The 23615-nt window shown below is 44.1% G+C and overlaps 1 protein-coding gene and 1 pseudogene across 1 annotated transcript in view; one reads left to right on the top strand and one right to left on the bottom strand.

The window, feature by feature from the left end:
* The window catches only part of SLC41A3 (solute carrier family 41 member 3), a 98260-nt gene that overhangs the window by 58508 nt on the left and 16137 nt on the right, over window positions 1–23615 (top strand). The window contains exons 4-6 of the mRNA XM_003796175.3: window positions 5946–6017; window positions 18030–18174; window positions 21189–21335. Of these exons, the coding sequence (XP_003796223.2) occupies window positions 5946–6017; window positions 18030–18174; window positions 21189–21335 (364 nt within the window). The remainder of the gene's footprint in view (window positions 1–5945; window positions 6018–18029; window positions 18175–21188; window positions 21336–23615) is intronic.
* On the bottom strand, window positions 1229–3517 carry LOC100948540 (annotated as a pseudogene).

Raw genomic sequence — 23615 nt, 5'->3', positions numbered from 1 at the left:
TCTGCGTATAGATTTATAATTATTTTTATGCTTTTGACTTTTATTTATTTTATTTATTTATTTTTTGAGACAAAGTCTCATTATGTTGGCCTCAGTAGAGTGCTGTGACATCACAGCTCACAGCAACCTCAGACTCTTGGGCTTACGTGATTGTTTTGCCTCAGCCTCCTGAGTAGCTGGGACTACAGGCGCCTGCCACAACACCCAGCTATTTTTTTTTGTTGTTGTTGTTTAGCAGGCTCGGGCTGGGTTCAAACCTACCAGCCCCAGTGTATGTGGCCAGCACCCTAATGACTGAGCTATGAGTGCCAAGCCTGCTTTTGTCTTTTAAATCCTATTAGAAGAAAATTTGGAGTTACAAACTAAAATTACACCATTACAATTTTAAAATATTTATTCATATATTTATATTTACTGTAGAAACTTACATTTTTATTTGGCTTTGAGTTACTGACTGGCGTCCTTTTATTTTAACTTGAAGGACTCTCTTTAGCATTTCTTGTAGGGCAGATCTAGTGATAATGAACTTCCTTGGCTTTTGTTTATCTGAGGATCTCAGTTTTGCCCTCATTTGTGCCTAATGGTTTTGCCAAATAAAGAATTCTTAATTGACAATTTTTGGGTTTTTTTTCCTCCCAGCACTTTAAATATATCATACCCCTACCTTTGTCCTACAGAGTGTATGCTGAGATCTGTTGAATATGATGAGTTTCCTTTATCTTTTGTCTTTGATTTTCAAGCAGTTTATTTATAAAGTATCTCATTGTGTCTTTTTGGGTTTATTCTACTTTCAGTTCATTCATCTTTTTATATTTCTATGTCTTTCCTCAAATATGGCAAAGTTTGGGCCATTGTTTCTTTAAATAAACTATTTTCCTATTTGTCAAAGAGTTTTTTTTTTATTATCATCTACTACCCAATTTTAATGGGATTGAAAAAACCCCTTTGTTAGAGTTGGAAACAAACAAATATATTCACTAATGCATTTAATTCCAACCCTTCATTGGAATCCTCTTGGTAACATTATTCTGCAATTAACAACGGCGATTCTGAGGTGGTCTCCAAGTTGTTACAGCATTAAAAAATTATAGTAAGCAGTATAAAATTATAATTTATTATGAAGGGGGAGATTCACAACACTCCCTCTTGAAGAGTTCTACTTAGGATTTCTTTCTTTCTTCTTTTTATTTTTTGTCATTAGTTTTCTCTCCTTTTGTTTTTTAAGTGCTTAATCTGGTATGGAGTCAGCTGGGTAAAGCAAAGCCAAGTGGGCTACCCCTTGAATGATGCTTGGGCAGCTCTTGCTGCAAAAAGGAGAATGTAAGTGGAGCCATGGTGGCCACCATGATGTCCTGGTCACTGTTGCTCACCATTGTCACTTCAGCCGTCCCTTCCTGAATCAAAGCATTAAGACCTTCAAAGTCAGTGCAAGTGATACCCGAACTGGTGACGAAAGTCTGATTGCCTGAGCCTTCCTGGGGGCTACCTGGGGCCATGGGGATCAGAGCCTGGCGCAGGGTGGCTTCGTCCGTCTGGTCGTGAGTAGTCAGCAGGACAGCTGGCTGTGTCATGGTGCCTGCCTCTTTCGGACACCCAGAGGACTGAAGAGAAGTAATCAGACTGACCTTGTGCAAAATCTGTAGCTGACTGTTCCCTGGGAATTCCTCTGGGCTCTGGGCCACCATGGTGGGTGGCACAGTGTTCACTGTGGCTGCGGAGGCCTGGACAATAATGTTGGCCTGGGGTACCTGATGTCTTATGATGATTTTGACTCTTCCCTCACTGTACTCTGGGGCACTTGGCTGGGTTGCAGGGGCACCTAGAGGTGGCCCACAGTGAGGGCTGCAGCCTGCTGCTTGCCGGGGTAGATCTGAAACTGGAGGATGGTCACATTCAAGTTTCTTATTCTCACTGTACTCACTATACTCACTGCCCCTTGAATGATGGAGAACATCTGCTTGGGTAGTTCTTGCTACAAAGAAGAGAATATAGGTGGAGCTATGGTGGCCACCATGATGTCCTGGCCCCCGTCACTTACCACATCCGAGTTCTTATTCTCACTGTACTCACTGCTAATGAGAACTTGGCTATATCTTGTGGCTGTGGAGCAAAGCCTCCTGCATGAATGAGGCATTGCAAATGTCACAGTGAAAAGTCTTCTTGGCATCCAGCTTAGCAACCTGCTGGCTGTTCTGCCTGCCTATGTCCTTCTTCTCCGGGACCTCGGCCTTGACCATGTCCCTGTGGAACTTCTTCACGTGCTTGCTGAGGTTGCTGGGCTGCTTGATGTCAAAGCTGCAGTAGCTGCACCTGAAGGGCTGGTTGGCACAGTGGGTGCATGTGTGCACATGCAGGGCAGCTTGCTGGAGCAGGAATGGCTGTATTCCGAGCACTTCTCGGGATGCTTGGACTGGTGCATGTGGCTGAGCTTCCAGAGGGTGGCTTTGCTGTCACCTAGGAAGTTGCAGTGCAGACAATTGAAGTTATTCCTACTGTGCTTGATGAAAATGTGTAACTTGAGGTTCCCCCTCATGGTACAGCAGACATTGCAGAACTCACACTTGAAGGACTTCTCCCCTGAGTGCACCTGCATGTGCCTTTTCAATCTGAGCTGATTTTGAACTTGGTGCTAAAGAGCCAGCACTGGAAGGGGGCAACCCTGGTGTGGGAGCATAGGTGGACGGTGAGCTGGCTGGAGTTCTGGCAGGTGTAGGGGCAGATCTGACATTTGAAGGACCGCTTGTTAGAGTGTATCTGCAGGTGCTTGTTGAGGCTGATGCTGTCTGGTGTAGTCACACGTCTTACACTTGTAGGGCTTCACACCTGTGTGGCATCATGTGTGTGTCTTCAGCTCGTCCTTCCTGCTAAAGCACTTGCCACAGACTTCACACTTGTGGGATTTGTCTCCGGTGTGAAGTTTTAAATGATGCTCCATGTCCTTCATGCCACAGGTATTCTTGAATTGGCAACCTGGATAGCAGCAGTTAAACCTTTTCTGAGCAGGTAGTGTTGCAGGCTTTTTGGTATGTGATAAGGCGGGGAGAGAGGTGATTGTGGCTGTCTGGTTTTCATTACTTTCCGTGGGCAGATAAGTTTTCTTTGTTTGTTTGTTTTTTTGCAGTTTTTGGCTGGGGCTGGGTTTGAACCCGCCACCTCTGGCATATGGGGCTAGTGTCCTACTTCTTTGAGCCACAGGCGCTGCCTGGCAGATAGTTTGATACCCATATTCAAAAACGATTGTTTTGGTCTCCGAGGTGATGGTTCTGGTGGTAGTTGGGGTCTGGGTGTCAGGCACTCTTTCCTCTGATACAAACTGGACGGTGCTGGGAGTTGCTCCAGATGAGCTGGTCAGCTGGCAGCCACTTTGCTTAAGAGCTACAAAGGCATCCAGGTTATTAAACTGCTGCTTGCAGATGCCACAGATATGGATGTTGGGAGTCAGCTCAACTAGCATGATTGTGCCACCTGGAATTTGCACGAAGTCTGGAAAGCTCTTGCCCTTGCTGCTCGAGTTCATGGTGTAGACTGGAAAGTCCCTGCCCAGCCAGGGTGCCAGGGTGGGGAGTGCTGATCTACATGGTACAAGGACTTTTTCCTTTTATTTTTCCACACCCCACCAGTCTCCTTTCTCCCAACTCTGAGGCGGGAAAGATGGATGAGATTCAAATCGATTTTTAAAAATTTATGTAATCTAAATCTCCATTTAGGAAAGTCCTCTGAGCCCCTTCTGCCAGGGTAAATCTGAGTTGCCCTCTGGTTGCCCCAACTTCCTGGTTATCTCTTTATGAGCTCCTAGCATGTGCTGAGAATGGTCCTGTGCTGCCAGCTCTCTCCCCTGACAGACTTAGGACTTCCATTCCCTCTGTCTTGATGGAGACCTCCCTTTAGTGCCCCTCCTGGGTAGGGGAGCACACCTTTGGTGTCAGCCAGACACAAGTCAGGCTCCATTGAGCTTCTTGTCAGTTTGGCTGTTGATCCCATTTTGGCAAAGAACCTACTGGGCTAGCTCACTGAATGTCCCCCTGCCCATATCCAGCTAGCCCTCGTCCCATTCTTCACACCTCATCAGGTCACTGTCCCCTGATTCCTAACTGAATTCCTCTTAGCCTGGTCCATCCCTCCCCTACCCTGCTCACTGGTGTCAGTCCACTTGTCCCTGGTGTATTTGGAGTTGAGTTTAATCGCCTCTGTTGCAGCAGTCTTGAATAAGGCCTTTCTTTCTCCCTAACAGTAGCCTGACTGTGGCAACGGCTCCACTGGCCTAGCTGTATGCCCCTCTGGCCTACCTCACGTCCTGCCTTCATCATTGGTTCATTTGGTGCATTTTTCCATCCATCCCCTGCAGTCCTGGGAAACATACCATCCAACAGTCTTCTCTGCACTCAATTCCACCATCATCTTGGCTGATTTTTGCATCAATGTGGATGACTTGTCCAAAACCCAAGCCTCCCAGTTTGGGGATGGCTTTAGCTCTTGAGACTTTCTCCTCCACTCCACAAAATCTCCCACTGCACCTCCGGCCTACAGATGCTCCAGGAGTACTCAGATCTTAACCCTTTCACACCCTGCCTCCCTGAGCTCCTTATCTCTGCGCCCTTCCTCTCCCATTTCTCTGCATCTCTGAGCTCCCAGGGACCTACCCTCCCTGTGGCCTGTTTGGCCCCTGTCTCTTCCCTGTGTATCCTTCATTTGGGATTGTGCTCCTGGATGTTAGTGAGAAGCCCAGCGAGTGCTTTCACTCACAGTAAAGGCTAGGCTACATGGAGGCTGCATGGGTTATAGGTTTTCACACTTAAACTGTTTTACAGCAGATGAAAAGAAACATTTTGAGGAAGGAATGCTATTTCTGATTTATATTTGGGGTCACATGGAGCAGCAGTAGTCCTTCATCTGATGAGATCAGTGCCAAGGGCAGAGGTAGAACAGCACCTTGGGCACACATGAGTGTCCACATGTGCCCATTAGAGGGGCACACTTCACTCCCTTAGAGTTAGAACAGCACTTAGGCACACATGGGTGTCCACATGTGGGTGTGCCCTTAGGTCCTTGGTGTTTCATGGGTTCTGCTGCCCTCTCTGCTCTGCTTCCCTCCCTTTTTGTTCCTACAAGTGCTGTACACACACTCAGGAAGACTAGACTGAGGCCTGGTGGGTCAGATGATGTCCCCTAGCCATCAGTCATGCTGAAGACAAAAAGGATCCCCTCGTTTGTAAAAAGAAAAATAAGTGTCAAGTGTGTTGGCAGTAGGCATATTTTTATATTTTTCTCTTTGGAGATCAGAAACTTAATGAATTGAGCATAGAGAGCTAGGAAAATATGTATATTCACTTTGAAACTTTTTCTTATTTATGTCTTAAATTTTGCCGGCAAGTGTTATGCTATTAGAAGCCAACAAGAAGTTTTAAAGGAGAAAGTTGTATTTCTGTTCTTATTTTTCTTCCTAAGGGGAGATGTGTGTTCCTTAAGATAATTTTGCTGAAGTGATGTTAGGGGTGATGGAGGCTAGCTGGAAGGGAGACGGAGCGGAGGAGAGGGGACCTGGTCAGAGGCCAGCTTCACAATAGGAGGGCCTAGCTGAGGTCTGATAAGCTTTAAGCTGGCGATGGTCTTGAGATTGCCACCATCCCATGTGCATGTTATAGCTGTGTGTGTGTCTATGTCTGTGTGTGCATGTGAGTGTGTGTGTGTGCTCACATGCCTAAATCTGGGAGGAATGGTCCATCATATCCATTCATTTCTCAAAGGGACCTTTGCTCCTTGCCTCTCTCCCTCCTCCCCACAGAAAAGGCTGAATTCCTATTTAGAAAGTTGAACAGAATAATTTGTTTGGATACTAGTGAAATAGTGTGTGCTGATTTCTCTCGTGGAAGACTGACTTCTAAGCAGGACTGACCTAGCTGTGGGTGCAGTAAGACCCACCATTTTTCCTTTTCTCTTTACCCAAGGCCAACACTGGACAAATTGATGACCCCCAGGAGAAATACAGAGTCATCAGCAGCAACCTTGCCCTCATTCAGGTGAGTCTCCACTCTGTGGTATTGGTGAAGCTCCTCCCCTTTTGAATCTGTAGCCAGGTCTAGCCAGGTAGGAAGGGTGAAGGCTGGGGAGCCCTGTTCCTGCCCTCTAGAATGGCTCAGCCTGCCTCTAGGGCAGCATTATGCCCCCTGAGGTAGACATCTCTTCTGGGCCCTTGGCTGCTCCAGCTTCCCCACTCCTTGTTTCAAAGCCAAGCTTCTGGGTAGGCTCACCAGCACTTGCCCCTTCTCCTTCTTGTCACCTGCACATGCTATCAGGGCTCCTGTTGTGCTTCCCAAGGCATAGGACTCCCCGGATGGATATATCCTATCGTTGCCTTTGACTCATGATCTCTTCATGCTTACCCTTCTGGGGCATCTACGGATTCCTTCTGCCCCTCTGCCAGTTCCTCATAGCCTTTGAGAGATCCTTTTAGCTCCTTAAGTGCTTTGAGGTCCTCACAAACGTGTATGTCCTTCTGCCAGGCCCCAGCTGGGCTACATTCTCATCCTGAAACCTGGCTATTGATTCAGGAGACCTAATGTGGGGGGAGATGAAGGCAAGGAGAAGGCTAGGCCTAGACCTGGACAGGAGGGAGCTTTGTTTAGCACCTTCTGGGTCCCTCTGGGTGGGGGCAGCCCGTGCAGCACAGAGAGGCTGAAGCCTGCGATTAGACAGCCCATAACTTGTCAGCCAGGTAGCCTTGGGCAGGACCATATTGCCCTGTCAAATTGGGATAACTACTCTGTATGTCACGTGGCTTTCCAGGACCCCTGGATCTAACTCTCTGCTGGGCAGCCCCACAATAGCATAGCTGACTAGCCTCATGGTCTTCCCTCCTCAGACTCCCCTCCCTGGGAATGCCTGAGTCTGTCTAGTTTGGTGGTTGAAAGCTTGCTCTAGGAGTCAGTAGCTGAGGGGCCACAGGCAGGTCCCTTCACTTTTTCTGTGAGTAGATGGTTGTGGTTTGTGAGTGTGTGGGGCTGGCGCTGGCCAGCATATGGCCGGCACCTGTGGTGGTGGCCATGCTTGACGGGTGTTTCTTGCCAATTGACCGAGCTAGAAGCGGAGTCGCCTACAGCTGCCTACCTACAGGCGTCCCCTCTGAGGACCCTGCCTCCAAGCTGTACTTGAATCCAGCTTGCTTCTCCTCCCCTTCCCCTCTTCCTCCCCCCTTTACTCCCCGCCTTCTCTCCCTGCTCCTCCTCCTACCCCCTCTGCCTTGGTAGCTAACCCTCAGCCTTGAGGACTAAAGATGTCTGCACTGATTCCAGGCCAGGAAGCTTCCAGTTTAGCCCCAGCATGGCCACCTTGTTGGCCGTTTCTGAAACCCAGAGCTGGTTCCCCTTATCCAGGGCCCCTCCCATCCCAAATCTGTCCTCCACCCTTCACAGCTCAGCCTTGCCAGCTCTCTCTCTTGGGAAGGTCCTTTTTCTTCTTGTTCAGCTGCCAGTGAAGCCCTTTATAGCTCCACTCAGGCCTGAGTTTCTGCCTGGCACCAGGTGCCATGCACAGGTTGCTGTGGCTGCCCTGGCTGCAGGTCAATGTCAGGTGTGCCCCCTGCACCTGAGTGCACCCCAGTGCACCCCACACCCAGCACTAGTCCTGTGGCTGAGGGGCTAGAAGCACAAATGCAGCTAACCAGAGCCTGGCTGGTGTAGGTCTTGAGTATCTCAGCCACAAGTCCCACTGGCTGTACTTCCTTGTGTCACACCAAGTCCTCATCCATACAGTGCCCATTTCCACAGAATGGATTCCCAGCATATGTTTACTTAGCCCTTCTCTGAGCCAGGTCCTGGCTCAGCACCTAAACATCGTCATAGTGGGGTTATAATTCTGTCTCTCCCATTTAAAACAAATCTTAATTAACATCCAATCATCAGTGGTGCAGTAGACTTGTTCATTTGATTTTTTGACAAGTGCAGCACATTCTGTCATACAAATGTGGGGACTCCACAGCCACCCAGAGCTAGGTCACAGGGATCCTTCTCAACACCAGCCTGTATACTTCTTTACCTTTGCTACCCAGGGGCCCTGAGGTCTTCCTGGTCTTTGACTTGCTTGAGAAATCAAACTGCAATGAAGTTATCCTGCAATTTTACTGAATTCCTTAAGATGACTTCCTACATGCTCAAAGGGTATGAAGAATTTGAAGGTTTTAATTTTTTTTCAAAAGCCCTATCATTAATATTTGAGCCATATTTGAGTCCATCACTCTATAAACCTCACTAGCACCAGAAGTATTCTTCTAAGCTATGTTTTGTATCCACCATATGTCTGTACACACAGAATGTACACAGAGATAGTATATAGTTTACTGTATTTTAATGTAAAAATGTTTACATTGTATTTGTGATTCTGTAACTTGTACCTTTAATAATAACTAATGAATATAATTACTTAGATAGCACTCAGTAAATATAGTAGAACCTCCATAGCTGACTACCTGCCTGCAGTGACTACCTCCCTAAGTTGTCCTACTTTTCCAATTTTAGTATATGTGCTGCTAAAATGAGCACAAGTTGACCTAATTTCCATAGACTGGACATGCCCCACATCTGGGTATCAGTACAGTAGGCCTAGTTCCTTTTGTTGGCCACCTGCCTATGTGACCCACATGTTACAATTCCTTGGGTGGTCACCTTATAGATGTTCTGTGTATTAGCTGCAAGTCCTTTGTACACATATGCAAGTGTTTCTTTGGGAAAGATGGTGAATCATAGGTATAGGGATAAATTACAGCTAATCCCTCCCCCATTATTTTGTTTTTATTTGGCTTAAAACGGTACAAATTTACTGTCTTATAGTTCTGGATGTCAGAAGTCTAATATGGGACTCAGTAGGCTAGAATCAAGTGTTGGCAGGGCTGCCTTCCTTTCAGGAGGTCTAGGAGAGAATTGTATCCTTGCCTTTTTCTGGCACTGCAGGCCACTTGGATTCCTTGGCTCCTGGGTTCTTTCTTCGTCTTCATCATCATCATTAAATCATAACTGTGTACATATGGGGTACAATGTGCTGATTTGATATACAGTAAGGAATACATCAAAATGATTAATATAACCATCACCTCACTTATTTATTGTGGTAAGACATTTATATCCTATTTTTAGTAGTTTTGAAATGTACCATTCCATTGTGCACAATAGTAAGGTCTCACAAAATATCTTCCCTCCTTGCAACCTCTTCCCTCCCCACCACTCTCCCTCCTCTCCCCTCTTTTCTAGACTATAGTTGTGTTTTATTACTCATATAAATGTGTAAGTGATTATATATTGGTTTCATAATAGTATTAAGTACATTGGATGCTTTTTTCCCCCATTCTTAAGATACTTGAGTAAAAGGAATGTGTTTCACTTCCATCCAGGTAAACATAAAAGATGTGAAGTTTCCATCTTTTTTATGGCTGCATAGCATTCCATGGTATACATATACCACATTTTTTTTTTTTTTAGACAGAGTCTCACTATGTTGCCCTTGGTAGAGTGCCATGGTGTCACAGCTCACAGCAACCTCAAACTCTTGGGTTTAAGTTATTCTCTTGCCTCAGCCTTCCAAGTAGTTGGGATTACAGGCACCCACCACAACACCTGGCTATTTTTTGTTTGCAGTTGTCATTGTTTGGCAGGCCTGGGCTGGGTTTGAACTCACCAGCCCCAGGGTATGTGGCCGGTGCTATAACCACTGAACTACAGGCGCCAAGCCTATACCACAATTTGTTAATCTGTTCATGGGTTGATAGGCTTTTGGGCTGTTTCCATGACTTGGCAATTATATATTGGGCTATAGTTAACATTCTGTGCAGAAGTCTTTGTTGTAAAATGATTTTTGATCATTTGGGTAGATACCTTGTAGAGGAATTGCAGGATCAAACAGTAGGTCTACTTTTAGTTCCTTGAGAATTCTCCAAACTTCTTTCCAAAAAGGCGGTATTAGTTTGCATTCCCACCAGCAGTGTAAAAGTGTTCCCCTCTCTCCACATTTATGCCAACATCTATAGGTTTGGGATTTTGTGATGTGGGCTAATCTTACTAGAGTTAGATGATTTGATTTTCATTTCTCTGATGATTAAAGATGATGAGCATTTTTTCATGTGTTTGTAGGCCATGTGCGCCTATCTTCTTCAGAGACATTTCTGTTCAAGTCTCTTGCCCACAAAGTTATTGGGTTATTTGTCCTTTTCTTATTAGTTTTACTTCTCTTGTGGATTATAGCTATTAGACCTTTGTTGGAAACTTACCCTATAAAAAGCTTCTGCCATTCTGAAGCCTGTTTGCTTTACTTACTGTGCTCTTGGCTGTGCAGAAGCTTTTTAGTTTGATAATATACTTTTTTGTTTTTTGTTTTGTTTTGTTTTTTTAGGCAGAGTAATATATTTTTGGTGTTGCTTCAGTTGCCATAGGGGTCCTCCTTATAAAATATTTTCCCAGGCCAGTTCTTCGAGCATATTTCCTACATTCTTTTCTAGTATTTTTATAGTTTCATGTCTTAAATTTAAATCTTTTATCCAGTAAGAATCAATTTTTGCAGTTTTTGGCTGGGGCTCGGTTTGAACCTACCACCTCCGGCTTATGGGGCCGGCACCCTACTCCTTAGAGCCACAGGCACCACCCGAGAATGAATTTTTGTTAGGGGGGAAAGGTGACGGTCCAGTTTCAGTCTTCTACAGGTCACCAGCCAGTTTACCCAGCACCATTTGTTAAATAGGAAATTTTCCCCCCAATGTATGTTTTTGTTAGGTTTATCAAAGATCACATAGTAATAAGTGGCTGGGTTCATCTCTTGGGTCTCTATTCTATTCCATAAGTCTACCTCTATTTTTGTGCCAGAACTGTGCTGTTTTGATTACTATTGATTTATAATCTGAGATCTGATAACATGATACCTCCTGATTTGTTTTTATTTCTGAGTAATGTATTGGCTATTTGAGGTTTTTTCTGATTCCATATAAAATGAAGTACTATTTTTTCAAGATTATTAAACTATGACATTGGTGCTTTAATAGGGATTGCATTAAATCTGTAGATTGCTTTGGATAGTATAGATATTTTAACAATGTTGATTCTTCCCAACCATGAGCATAGTATGTTTTTCCATTTGTTAACATCTTCAGCTATTTCTTTTCTCAGAGTTTCGTAGTTCTCTGTATAGAGACATTTCATGTCTTCTTAATTCCCAGATATTTAATCATCTTCAGCACTACTGTAAAAGGAATAGAGTCTTTGACTATTTTTTCAACTTGACTATTGTTGTTATATATAAAAGCTACTGATTTGTAAGTATTGATTTTGTATCCTGAGATAATTGCTAAATTTATTGATCACGTCTAAGAGTTTCGTAGTTGAGTCCCTGGGGTTTTTTAGGCATAAGATTATATCATCTGTGAAGAGTGAGAGTTTGATCTCCTCTGACCCTATTTGGATACTCCTGATCACCCTCTCTTGCCCGTTTGCAATGGCTGAGACTTCCTTTACTATGTGGAATAGCAATGGAAACAGTGAACATCCTCATTCCTGATCTGAGTGGAAATGTTTTCAATTTTACTTTATTCAATGTGATATTGGCTGTGGGTTTGTTGTAGATGACCTCTATCAGTTTAAGAAATACCCTTCTAAGCCTATTTTCTTAAGTGCTCTGATCATGAAGGCATGCTGGATATTATCAGAAGCTTTTCTGTATCAATTGAAGGAATCATCTGGTCTTTGTTTTTTATTGTATTTATGTGATAAATTATATTTATAGATTTATGTATGTTGAACCAACCTTATCACCCTGGGATAAAACCAACTTGATCATGGTGTATAATTTGTTTGATGTATCGTTGAATTCTGTTTGCTAGGATCTTATTGATAATTTTTGCATCTATGTTCATTAAAGATATTTGTCTATAGCTTTCTTTCATTGTTGGGTCCTTTCCTGGTTTGGGGATCAAGGCGATATTTGCTTCATAGAATATGTTGGGAATTATTCCTTCTTGTTCTATGTTCTGGAAACAGTTATGTAATATAGGTACTAGTTCCTCTTTAAAGGTTTGGTAAAATGCTGATGTGAAGCCATCTGGTCCTGGACTTTTCTTTTTTGGGAGATTTTGTATTGTCGATGCTATTTCAGTTCTTGATATAAGTCTATTTAAAATTTCTGATTCTTTCTGACTGATTCTAGGAAGACGGCATGCTTCCAGGTATTGGTCCATTTCTTCCAGAGTTTTTGTAGTAATCATTGAGGATTTTTTGAATTTCTGTGGTGTCTGTTGTTATTTCTCGTTTATCATTTCTGATTGATGATATTACAGATTTTACTTTTCTCTTTCTAGTTAGACTAGCCAAAGGTTTATCAATTTTGTTAATCTTTTCAAAAAAACAACTTTTTGTTTCATTCATCTTCTGAATGATTCTTTTGTTTTCAGTTTCATTTAATTCTCCTCTAATTTTGGTTATTTCTTTTCTTCGGCTGGGTTTGGGGTTGGGACATTCTTCCTTTTCCAGTTGCTTAAGATGGCCCATTAACTTGTTGACGTCTTCTTTTTGTTTTCTTGATAAAGGCTTCCAATGCTATAAATTTACCTCTTAGGACTGCTTTTGCAATATCCCACAGGTTTTGATAATTTAGGTCTTCATTATCATTTTGTTCCAAAAATTTGGTTATTTGCTTCTTAACCTTGTCTTTGATTGAGCTATCATTCAGCATAAGGTTACTTAGTTTCCATGACTTTGCTTGAATATGAAGATTCCTGTTGCTGTTGAGTTTAACTTGTATTCTGTGATGGTCCAAGGAGATACAAGGAATAATTTATATGCTTTTAAATTGTTAACATAATTTTGGAGGATGATCTGTGGTCTGATGAGAAGAATGCGTATTCAGTTTTATTGGAATGAAATGTTCTGTGGATGTCTGTTGAGTCCATTTGTTGTAGGGTCAAGTTTAAGCCCATTATTTCTTTGTTTAGTTTCCTCTTGGAATATCTATCCAGAACTGTCAAAGGGGTGTTTAAATCTTCAACTGTTATAATGCAGGAAGATATCAAATTGTTCATATCTATTAGGGTTTGCTTTATAAATTGAGGAGCATTTAGGTAGGGTGCATAAATGTGAAGTATCAAAATCTCTTCATGTTGAGTGTTTCCCTTGACAAATATGTAGTGTCCATCCTTATCTTTTCTTATCTTTGTTGGTTTAAAACGTATTATATTTGCAAATAGAATTGGAACCCCTGCTTTTTTCTGATTTCTGTATTATAGATGTCCACTCTTTAACCCTGAGTCCTTTTTTACCCTTTAAGGTAAGATAAGTCTCTCATATGCAACAGATATGTGACCTGAGTTTTTGTGTCCAATCAGCCAAACTGTACCTCTTTAGAGGATAATTTAAGCCGTTCATATTAATTGCAAGAATAGATAGGCATGGTAGTGTTTTAGGTATCATGTTTTTCAAAGGTCCAGTGGATATTTCTAATATTTTCACCATTATAGATGTTAGGTTTTGTTCAATAATTTCTGAGTCAGTTTACTTTGGTGGAAGACAGTTGTGCTGGTCATTATGGAAAATGAGTCTGAAAATATCTTGGAGAGCTGGTTTAGTTATGGCAAATTTCTTCAGCATGTCTATATCAGTAAAGTATTTGCTTTCTCCATCATAAATGAAACTCAGTTTAGCTAGATACAGGATTCTGGGCTGAAGTTGTTTTGTTTTAGGAGATTGAAGGTCGATGACCATCCTCTTATGGCTTGAGAGGTTTCAGGTGAGAGATCTGTAGTCATTCTAGTATTTCTCCCTTTGTAGGTAATACTTTTCTTATGTTTGGCTGCTTTGCCTTCATATTAACTTTGGCAAAGTAATTACAGTGTCTCTAGGAGATACTTTATTAGGATTGAGTCTTGCTGGGCTTCTGAAACTGTCTACTATCTGAATTTCTCCATTTCTTGCCATGTTTGGGAAATTCAACTCCATAATATCTTGGAGTAGAGCATCTGTGCCTTTAGGACCATCCTCTTCTCCTTCAGAAATTCCTATAAGAGGTATGTTTGATCTTTTAGAGTGATTCCACAACTCTTGGGGAATGATGAGTTTTTGTTCTCCGTTTCTCTGCCTCTTAGAGCGTTTGGGTGCATTCCAAAGCTTTGTCTTCAACTTCAGAGATCCTTTCTTCTGCCTGCTCAACTCTATTACTGACGGATTCTACTGTATTATGAAGCTCCTCAAATAACTTTTTCATTTCCTTAAACTCTGCTATCTCTTTTCTCATTGTGTCCATATCCTTGGTAATTTTGTCTTCGAATTCATTGACATTTTTTTTAAGACAACTTTTGAACTACTCTTTGATTTATATATCTTTTTCTCCATTCTATTCATTTTATTTGCCATCCATAATCTGAATTCTATTTCTGACATTTCAGCCATTTGTATATGAATGGCATCTTCTGTTTTGTCTCCTTTTCATGTTGCCAGAGTTCTTCCACTGGTTCCACCCCATGAATATTTTCCGCAATTTGGCAATTAAAAGTGGTAAGGTGAGATTGGATTGGGGGCCCCAAGAAGTAGAGTTGTTCAGCCGTTAACGAATGAGCTGGGGCTTGTGATTATGGCTTATCCCATACAGACTTAAACAAAGATCCCTTTTGGAGCTGTAGCCGGAGACGCTGAAGACTGCTTAGAGAGAGAGCGTAAGATGGATCTGTCCTAAAATCAGCCACCTCTATCCAATCCCAAGGAATTGAGATATTAGGTTGTAATCTCATCTGGGGAGAGATACAAGCAACTGCAGTGCCCTGCCCCCCAACACCAGTGACAGCTGGTGAAGGAGATTCAGTCCTTTTCCACTTCAAAACAACTACCGCTCAAACCTTGAAGGAACCCGGGTGGATAGCCCTAGGTCAAGAGTTCTAATCAGATTGATCTGTACAGTTCAATCACTGCTCAATAGGGAGAATTGAAAGAGTCTGCAACTACTCAATAGTAGAATTCCACAGACAGTTCCATCCAGTGCACCAAGGGAACGGAGCTTTGTCCCCTCCCTTTAGCCACCTATACAGGAAAGATCACCATCCACAGTCAGGACAAAGGCATCAGCACCTGCACCCTTGAAAGTCTGAACTGGGCATTAGTGCCTCCACCTTTGAAAGTCCAAACCTGGCATCAGCACCCAGCCTTTGAAAGTCCAAACCGGGTGTCAGCGGCTCTCACCTTAAAAGTCTGAACCAGGCATCATGGCCCCTACCTGAGAAAGTCTAAACTGGGCATTAGTGGCTTCACCCTTGAAAGTCCGAACCAGGTATCAGTGGCTCTGCCCTTGAATGTCTGAAACCAGCATCAGCACCCCTGCCCATGAAAGTCCAAACTGGGCGTCTCCACTCCCACTCCCCATGAAAGTTCACCTGTGAAATTGGGTATCAGCCCTGCTGCCCACTACGTTTCTCTCCCCTGCACGTCCTGCTTCCACTCTAGTCATCATTTCTGCGCTGCTGTCCACACAATGCCTAGACCTCTCAGGCCAGGGGATGGCCACACACTTTGAGCTCTCCAGGGGGTTAGACCTTCAGACAGCCAGGAAAGGAGGCAAGGGTGGACTGAGAGTTCAGAATTGTGGGGGGAATATTTGTTCAGTTTTATACTGGGCAGGATGATGCCTAAGATCACAGGTGGGACCTCTCTGGAGGAGGAGGCCCAGTGTTTAGCGGCTCTCACCCATGAGGTAAAATAAGAGGTCTTTTGCCCCCTGCTCACTTGCAGAGAGAAAGCCTGGACTTGGGGGAAGGGTCTTTTGTCCTTGTAACAATGGGATTTGTACCTGGAATTTGTTCACTTGGATCCTCTTTCTTGGAGTCACAGGTTGCCTCAGCTGATATGATGTGTGCTTGTCTATCTTCTTTCCTATCTCAGCTCCCTTCCTTCCGTTTCAGAGACCAAATCTATCCCGTATCTCTCCTTCTTGTCAGGAGCCTCTAGTGAAAATTGCCTCTTGGGCAGCACATGTGGCTCAGCGGGTAGGGCACCAGCCCCACATACCAAGGGTGGCGGGTTCAAAACTAGCCCTGGCCAAATTGCAACAATGACAACAAAAAAATAGCCGGGCATTGTGGCAAGAGAATTGCCTAAGCCCAGGATTTGGAGGTTGCTATGAGCTGTGATGCCAGAGCATGAGGGCGGTAAAGTGAGACTGTCTCTTAATTAAAAAAAGAAAAAAGAAAGTTGCCTTTAGTTGGCCATCTTCCTTCTCCCCCCGGCCCCAATTCTTATACCATTACAACCACCATTAATTCATAAGAGAAAGATTTTCCTATTATTTGGCAATAGGTACTTTATCAACCCTTTAATCTTACCTGGTCTGACAAGTTAAAAAAGTAAATCTCATCCATCCATCCATTCATCGGGCACATCTGAGCACCTGCAAAGACCAGCCCTGTACTCAGGAGACCAGCATCACCTATAAATGAATAAGATATCTGTTTCCAGACTAGGATTTTATTTAGAGTTTTCCTGATGACTAAAGATGATTATCCTTTTGCATGTCTCACAGCCATTTGCATTTCTTTTTTAGTGAATTGCCTGTTCATATCCCTTGAACATTTTTCTATCAGGTTTTGAAATATTATTATTATTTTTATTGATTTATAAAGTAGACTTCCTTATTCTGGACACTAAATCCTATATTTATTTTTCTTTGTGGCTTTTACTTATATCTTTAGAAGAAGGCCATCTTCACTGTCAAAGTTTTTAAGCATATTATTCTATGCTTTCTTATAATTCACATTTTGGATTTTTATGTTTAAGGGTGTGTATATGAATGGTATGAAGTGGGGACCCATTTTTTTCCCACAAATATACAGATCTAATTTCTCTTACCCTCTTTATTTGGTATTTGCCTATTCCATTCTGATTTGAAATGCCACCTTTATCATACTAAATCCTCATAAAATTCATGATTAAATTTTCACATATTAAGTTTTCAATATTAATGATTCCATTCTTGGACTCTGTCCTGCTAATCAATTTGTCCATTTTTGCTGGCACCACACTGCTTTCATTCTTGTAGCTTCAAAATACACATTGAGGCCTGGTGCAGTAGCTCACACCTCTAATGCCTGCTACTTGGGAGGCTGAGGCAGAGGATCACTTATGGAGCCCAGGAATTTTAGACCAGCCTGGACAACATAGCAGGACCCTGTCTCTAAAAAAACAAAAATACACTGTTAATAAATACACTGGAACTCCCTCTTTAGCCTTTTTCAAAATTGTCTAGGCTATTCTCACATGTGTATCTTTGTGAAGTTTAAAATTTGTCATGTGCCGTGAAAAATCTTATGGAGACTTTGACTCAAATTCTATAGGTTAACTTGGGGAGCATTTTTTCTTCTTTACAAAGCTGGCTCTTCTCCTCCCTATATGTGGCTGAGCTCTTTGTTTCTGTGGCTTTAATAACATGACATGACTTGTTTCTGGGTTGGTACTTGAACTAGGAGTGCCAATATTGACCTGTAGATCAGGCACCTCCTGGCATAGCTCTAAAGGGCCCCACAGAGGTGTGTGCTTGACAGAACTCAGGGGCTGGGGGTGTGCAGCCAGGGTGGGGGAGGGCATGAGCAGTCAAGGAAGAAGAGGCCCATGGTATGCAGAGGCCTCCCATTGCATCCTGCGGCATCCCTGGGGCAGCGAGGTCAGCTGTCTGTGTTGCTGGAGGTTGCTGAGCACTTTCGCCCACATCTTTGTATGAGATTGTGAGAAAGAGACTGTGTGGCCCCAACCGGGTCCTGAGAAGAAGATAAAGAACAAGATTGTGCAGCTGAGGGTGGCATGCACCAAGGGGCAGAGGTAGAAGGCAGTCATTTGCAAGGGGTATAATTGGGTTGAAGGGAAGTACTGATCTTTTCCTGGGATTAGTGAGAAGGTTTTAGGGTGAGGGAAGGATGCAGTGGTAAGTGGCACCCTGGCCTCTGAGGTAAGCAAGGAACATGGTGAAGGGCAGGGAGGAGTGGCAGTGGCCCTCGAGACCTTCCTTCATCTTTCTGATTTCTGCCCTGACAGGTGCAGGCCACTGTTGTGGGGCTCCTGGCTGCTGTGGCTGTGCTGCTTTTGGGTGCTGTGTCCTGGGAGGAGTTAGACTTGGCCAAGGTGGGGTTGGTGTGTGCCAGCAGCATCCTCACCGCCTTCCTCGCAGCCTTCGCCCTGGGTGAGCCCTGCCCCACTGTGCACTTGCCCAGTACTCTCACCCACCTCCTTACTCCTCTGAACCCCTGCCTTGGGGATTTTTATGCTTTCAGTTCCTGTTAATGGGGCCAATGAGCATTATGCCCTCCCCTAGGGAGGGGTGTGTTAGGGAGAGCTGTGCTGCCCCCTTCACTCTCTGCTGTATGTGGGCCTGGCTGCGGCTCTGTAGTTGCACTCTTCCAGGCCAAGGTCTGATGTCATCTGTCCAGACAGTCCACTGGTCTGTGGGAACCTACTGTGCATGTCTTACAGACTGATGCTCAGGCCTGTGATGGGCTCTGCAGGCTGAAGATGTACTGGGCACAAGGTCCAGGTTTGAGCTAGAAGTCCATCTCTTCAGAGCAACCTGTTTGACCTGTGTTAGTCTACTTGGACTAACCATAGGCTGGCTTCTGGTGAGGGCCCTTCTTGGCTTCTTGGCTCCAGAAGTCAGATAGCACCTTCCTACTGTGTCCTCACTTGATGGAAGAGCCAAAGGAGCTCTCTGGGGTCTAGCACTAATCCCATTCATGGTGGCTCCACCCTCATGACCTAATCACCTCCCAAAGGCTCCCCCTGCTAATGTCACTGGGGGAGTATTTCAGCCTGTGAATTTGTGGGGACACAGTGCTTGATCCACAGCACTGCCTTCTCACGTGCACCTCCTCCTCTCTCCTTTATCAGGGCCATTGTGTTCTGTTTGTGAACCTTTGAGGTCATCTCTTGGTCTCACCTCCCTGCTAGAATGTCAGCTTCTGGAGGGGGGACCCGTAGTTCCTGCCCTGCCATCCCAGAGAAGATGCTTGGCATGTGTCTGTTGTGGGCGAGACATGTGAACCCCTCCTGGGGCCCACATACTGGTTGGGATAACCCAGTTGCCATACACTGGCCACGTCACCTTGGTGACTCCAGAGGGGCTGGGTGTCTGCTGTGGGCTGTACACATCCAGGGATGCTGACACACTGGGAAGAAGCACACCAGACTCTGCTTTTCATGTGTGTGTTCCAGCTGAGAGGCAGACTGTAATAAACTCATATGACTATGCAGAGAATGCGACTAAGGGCCAGATACCACCTTTGTGCCCAGGCCTTCCCTGGTCAGCACTAAAGTAGCTCCTGTCTGTTCATGCTTTATTTTAGTGTCGTGTTTCATTTACCTTAAATACATGTTCTTACACTTGTGTGTTGTCTGTTCCCCCACCTGACAAGCATTTCCCCTGATGAGGACACAGCCTTTTGGTTATTGTCACTACTTAAACCAAGGCTAGCATATAACCAGCTCCCAAATGTTTGCTGAGTGAGTGAACTTCATTCTGGTTCTCTTCTGGATCATGTGCTGGGTACATCTTACAGACCATGTGCCTTGCCTTAGTGCAGTAAAAGAAGGAACTATTGGTAACTTTGTAATTCTGTCCCCCTGCCTCTTTCTCACAGAACACCCTCCAGCCTCAGCTCTAGGCAGGTTTCCTTGTGGCTTATTTGGGGGATCTTGTCCCCACTAGGCAGCTACTCAGCTGCCTCCCTGTGCTAGTGCCTATGATCAGCTGGGGGTTAGAGTCCAGAAGAGGGGCCAGGAAGGAGCCCAGCTGTACTCTCACAGCCAGGATACATGCTGAGGGGCTCCTGGTCACAGCCTGTGTGTTGTTGCAGGTGGTAGAGCCACAACCCAGTCTGGTCAGAGGCTAGAGCAGGATCAGTGTGCCAGACTTTCCCCAAATGGAGTCTCCTCTGAGAACAACACAGTCTGGTGGTCCAGGTGGCCAGCTGCATTTGTGCAGTGCTGTGTAGAGAATACCATTTCTAGCTCCCTACTGTGAATGTCTGAGGTCATCTCTTGGTCTCACCTCCCTTGTAGAATGTCAGCTCCTGGAGGGGGCACATATGAGGAAACTGAGGTCCAGGGATGTGGGGGAGCTCATTTGTGTGAACATTTGAACACATCTCTATTGTCCAAAGTTGTCCAGAAACACCACCAGTGTCTCATAGTGGAACATCAGGGTGGCTGTGATGTCCTGGTGGTGGTTTCTATTAGGAGCCCTTGAGCTCCTTGTGTCCCTTATGTAGTCCCTGTGGATTGTTGCCAGCTTACCAGCCAAACTGTACAAACTTGGACTCGGGTAGAACTGGCATTTCAAAGGAAATATGGGACCTGTGACTTAGTCACAAGATAAGTTGGTGGTTCCAGCTGTAAGATGGCATCGAGGGGATGATTGTAATTATTTTTGGAGTTACAGGATCCCAGGTAAAGTGTGAAGATGTCAATAGCCAGGATAGGGTTCTTAAAGAACCAAGTGAGTCTGCTGAGTTAAGTCTTAGGCAGTACATAGGTAGCCAGAAGACTGTGTGACTGTCACTTTCAGAACATGGTAGCCCTCAGGAGGCAGGACAGCCATGGGCATGCACCTCTTAGGTCTCCATTGTTGTACCTGAGATCCTTCACCAGCTGCTCTTGGAATCCATGTACTGCTTTCTTGCGGCCATTGCCAGCACTGCCTGGTCCCCCAGGTGCCTCTGGCAGCCTGGCTGGGCTCGCCTAGACTGGAGTGCAGGTGAGGACGTGTCCCTGCATCAAGGTCCCTCCCTGTTTTCTCTCACAGGCTTTGTCCCTGATAAATCTCTCACACAGCTGATTCTACCTGGCATCTGTTTCTCAGAGGACCCCAACAAATACAGGAGACCACATATTTAGCCCCTGGGGGTTCCCACTGCTCAGAGTATCTTTGGAGCCCTCCATGCTGAGTGGGGCTGTGAACTTCCTGTCTTTGTAGTTATAGGTGATCTGGGAGCCCAAGAGCCATAGGCCATGTCACAAAGTGGATTCCAGCTCTCCCAGGCTTCTCAGGCCTCCAGTGTACTGGGAAAAGCTCCTGGGAAAGCCAGGAAGCCTGGCTCCACATCTAGGAGTGGTCAGAGGCAGGTTCACGACCAGCTTGCTAACCACCTGGCAGTCCCCTGTCAGCATCATGCTCCCTGAGATTGGAGTCTTCTCTCTCTACAGGAATACTGATGGTCTGTATAGTAACTGGTGCTCGAAAGCTTGGGGTCAACCCAGACAATGTTGCCACACCCATTGCAGCCAGCCTGGGAGACCTCCTCACACTGTCCATTCTGGCTCTGGTTAGCAACTTCTTCTTTGGACACAAAGGTAAGGATGGCTTCATAGAGGACAGGCCCTGGGGCAGGTTACTACCAAGGCTAAGTGAAAACTTTTGCACACAGCCCATGTGCTATGTTCTCCGGATTTCATGTGTTCAAAACATAATCCCAAACATGGTAGTGTTGAAAGGTGGGGCCTTTAAAAGGTATTTGGGGTAATGGGTGAATGGTTATCATAGGAGTTTCAGAACTAGTGGCTTTCTAAGAAGAGGAGGAGTCCTGGGCACGTTAGCATGCCCAACCCCTCCAGTGTGATGGCCTGCACCACCCCAGGACTTTGCAGAGAGCCAACTCCATCAAGAAGCCCTCACCAGGTGCCACTGCTTGACCCTGGGCTCTTTATCCTCTATATCAATGAGAAATTCGTTTTCTAATGAATTTCTAATAAATTAGTCATTTGCAGGTAGTTTTATGATCAGAAGCAGAAAAGGGACTTAAATAGAAAGTTGGTACCAAGAAGTGGAGTGTTGTTGATACCAACCTTAAATATTAAGATTAGAAAATATGATTAAGTACAAAGTTTATTCAAGCTGAAAGCTTGAGAATGGAAGTCATATTTTAAGAAAAAAAGAAGAGATAATTCCTGAATTGTTAATAAGAATTTACATTAAATAACAAAAGTTACTGAGTAGCTATACGTTTTTCTTCATAGCACATATTTTAGGAACATGAAGATAATGGGTGAGGCAGCTAGTCCGGAAGAAAATGCCTGTAGACATTTGTCCCCAGACATGGGTTTGGGGGTGTGACTGAAGTCTCACACTCAATAACTCAGCTCTGGGCTATTTTTCTTTTCTCATTTTTCCCATTTCCATCAAGATATTTCAAGGAAAGCATTGTAGATGAACGCAGGTGGTTTGGGCTCCTTTTGTGTTTAGAAGCTTAGTCTTGTGTCATAGGAAGGCTCATTCCCAAATAGCCCTGTCCCATGTGGTGGTGCAGGGAAAGGATATGTCTCAGTGAAGAACTCTAAGAGCACCAAAAGCAGAATTAGATTGGCATCACAGGTGGCAATAGTGAGACCTCAGTCAAGTCACTGTAGTGTTTGGAATACCATGAGTTTAGTTTTCTCTGAAGTAAAACCATGAGAGATAGACGATTGAAATATGATACACATAGATTTATTATCACAAAGAGAATATGTATGCCAGAATGAGAAAGCAAAAACCTATCCCTAAGCTGAAAACATCATGAAGAAAATTAAATTCTGTTATAGTACAAATTGTAGGAATGTAGTAAAAATTCAAAAACCATGGTCAGGGCTAGAATCTAATAATAGATGTGTTGAGGTTTTCTTCTGACAACCTAGTTTCTGTTTTGCTAGTTTCCCATTTCTATCAAAGATAAAACTTAGTGAATGAATTTACTTGCAAAATAAGTTTTGGTTATTTTATGTAGCCTGATCATTTGCATAAAGTGTGACAAGGATAGTGAATGTCCAAATAAGCTCTTTCCTGGAACTTGATAAGGAATTCTTCATTAGACATCTAAAAGCCTCAAGACTGGATAAGCCAAGGATTCACTATCAGACTGTGCCTCTGATTGGGTTAATTTCTATTGGGTATTGATGAGCAAATTTCTCTCTTCTGAAGGTCTCAAAACATCCTGAGGTTCCTGAGCCTGTCAGAAAGCCACATTCTTTTTTTTTTTTTTTGAGACAGAGTCTCACTATCTTGCCCTTGGTAGAGTGCTGTGCCGTCACAGCTCACAGCAACCCCAAATTCCTGGGCTTAAGCAATTCTCTTGCCTCAGCCTCCCAAGTAGCTGGGACTACAGGCACCTGCCACAACACTTTTGGCTATTTTTTTGCTTGTTGTGGTTGTCATTGTTGTTTGGCTGGCCTGGGCTGGGTTTGAACCTGCCGGCTTCGGTGCATGTGGCTGGCACCACTGTGCTATGGGCCCCGAGCCAAAGCTACATTCTTTACCTACTGCATGGTCAGGAATTATGTGGACAGAATACCAAGCCATTATTTCAAAGGGACTTTCTTTCAGCTCTGTAACATTGACTTCAATTTGCCAAAACAGTCTGATCATACCTAAAAATATACTATTCTAGTCAATGCCTTGATAGAGTAACCAGCATCTCCAGTTGTGTCCTGTTTTAAAAGAAAACTGGTTCTTGTTGAACTTATGGAAATAAGAATACTTATGAAATTTGTTTCTAAATTTTAAAGAAACCAGATAGAAAGGTAAATATTTCAGTCTTATTCACAAAAGTATACTTTCCCCAATTTCTGTAAGCTATAAATAGCTCCAAAGTTTTTTTG

Source organism: Otolemur garnettii, unplaced genomic scaffold (assembly GCF_000181295.1).
Source record: "Otolemur garnettii isolate 467f Iridium unplaced genomic scaffold, OtoGar3 scaffold00101, whole genome shotgun sequence".
NCBI lineage: Eukaryota > Metazoa > Chordata > Mammalia > Primates > Galagidae > Otolemur > Otolemur garnettii.
This window is presented reverse-complemented; position numbering and strand designations above follow the sequence as displayed.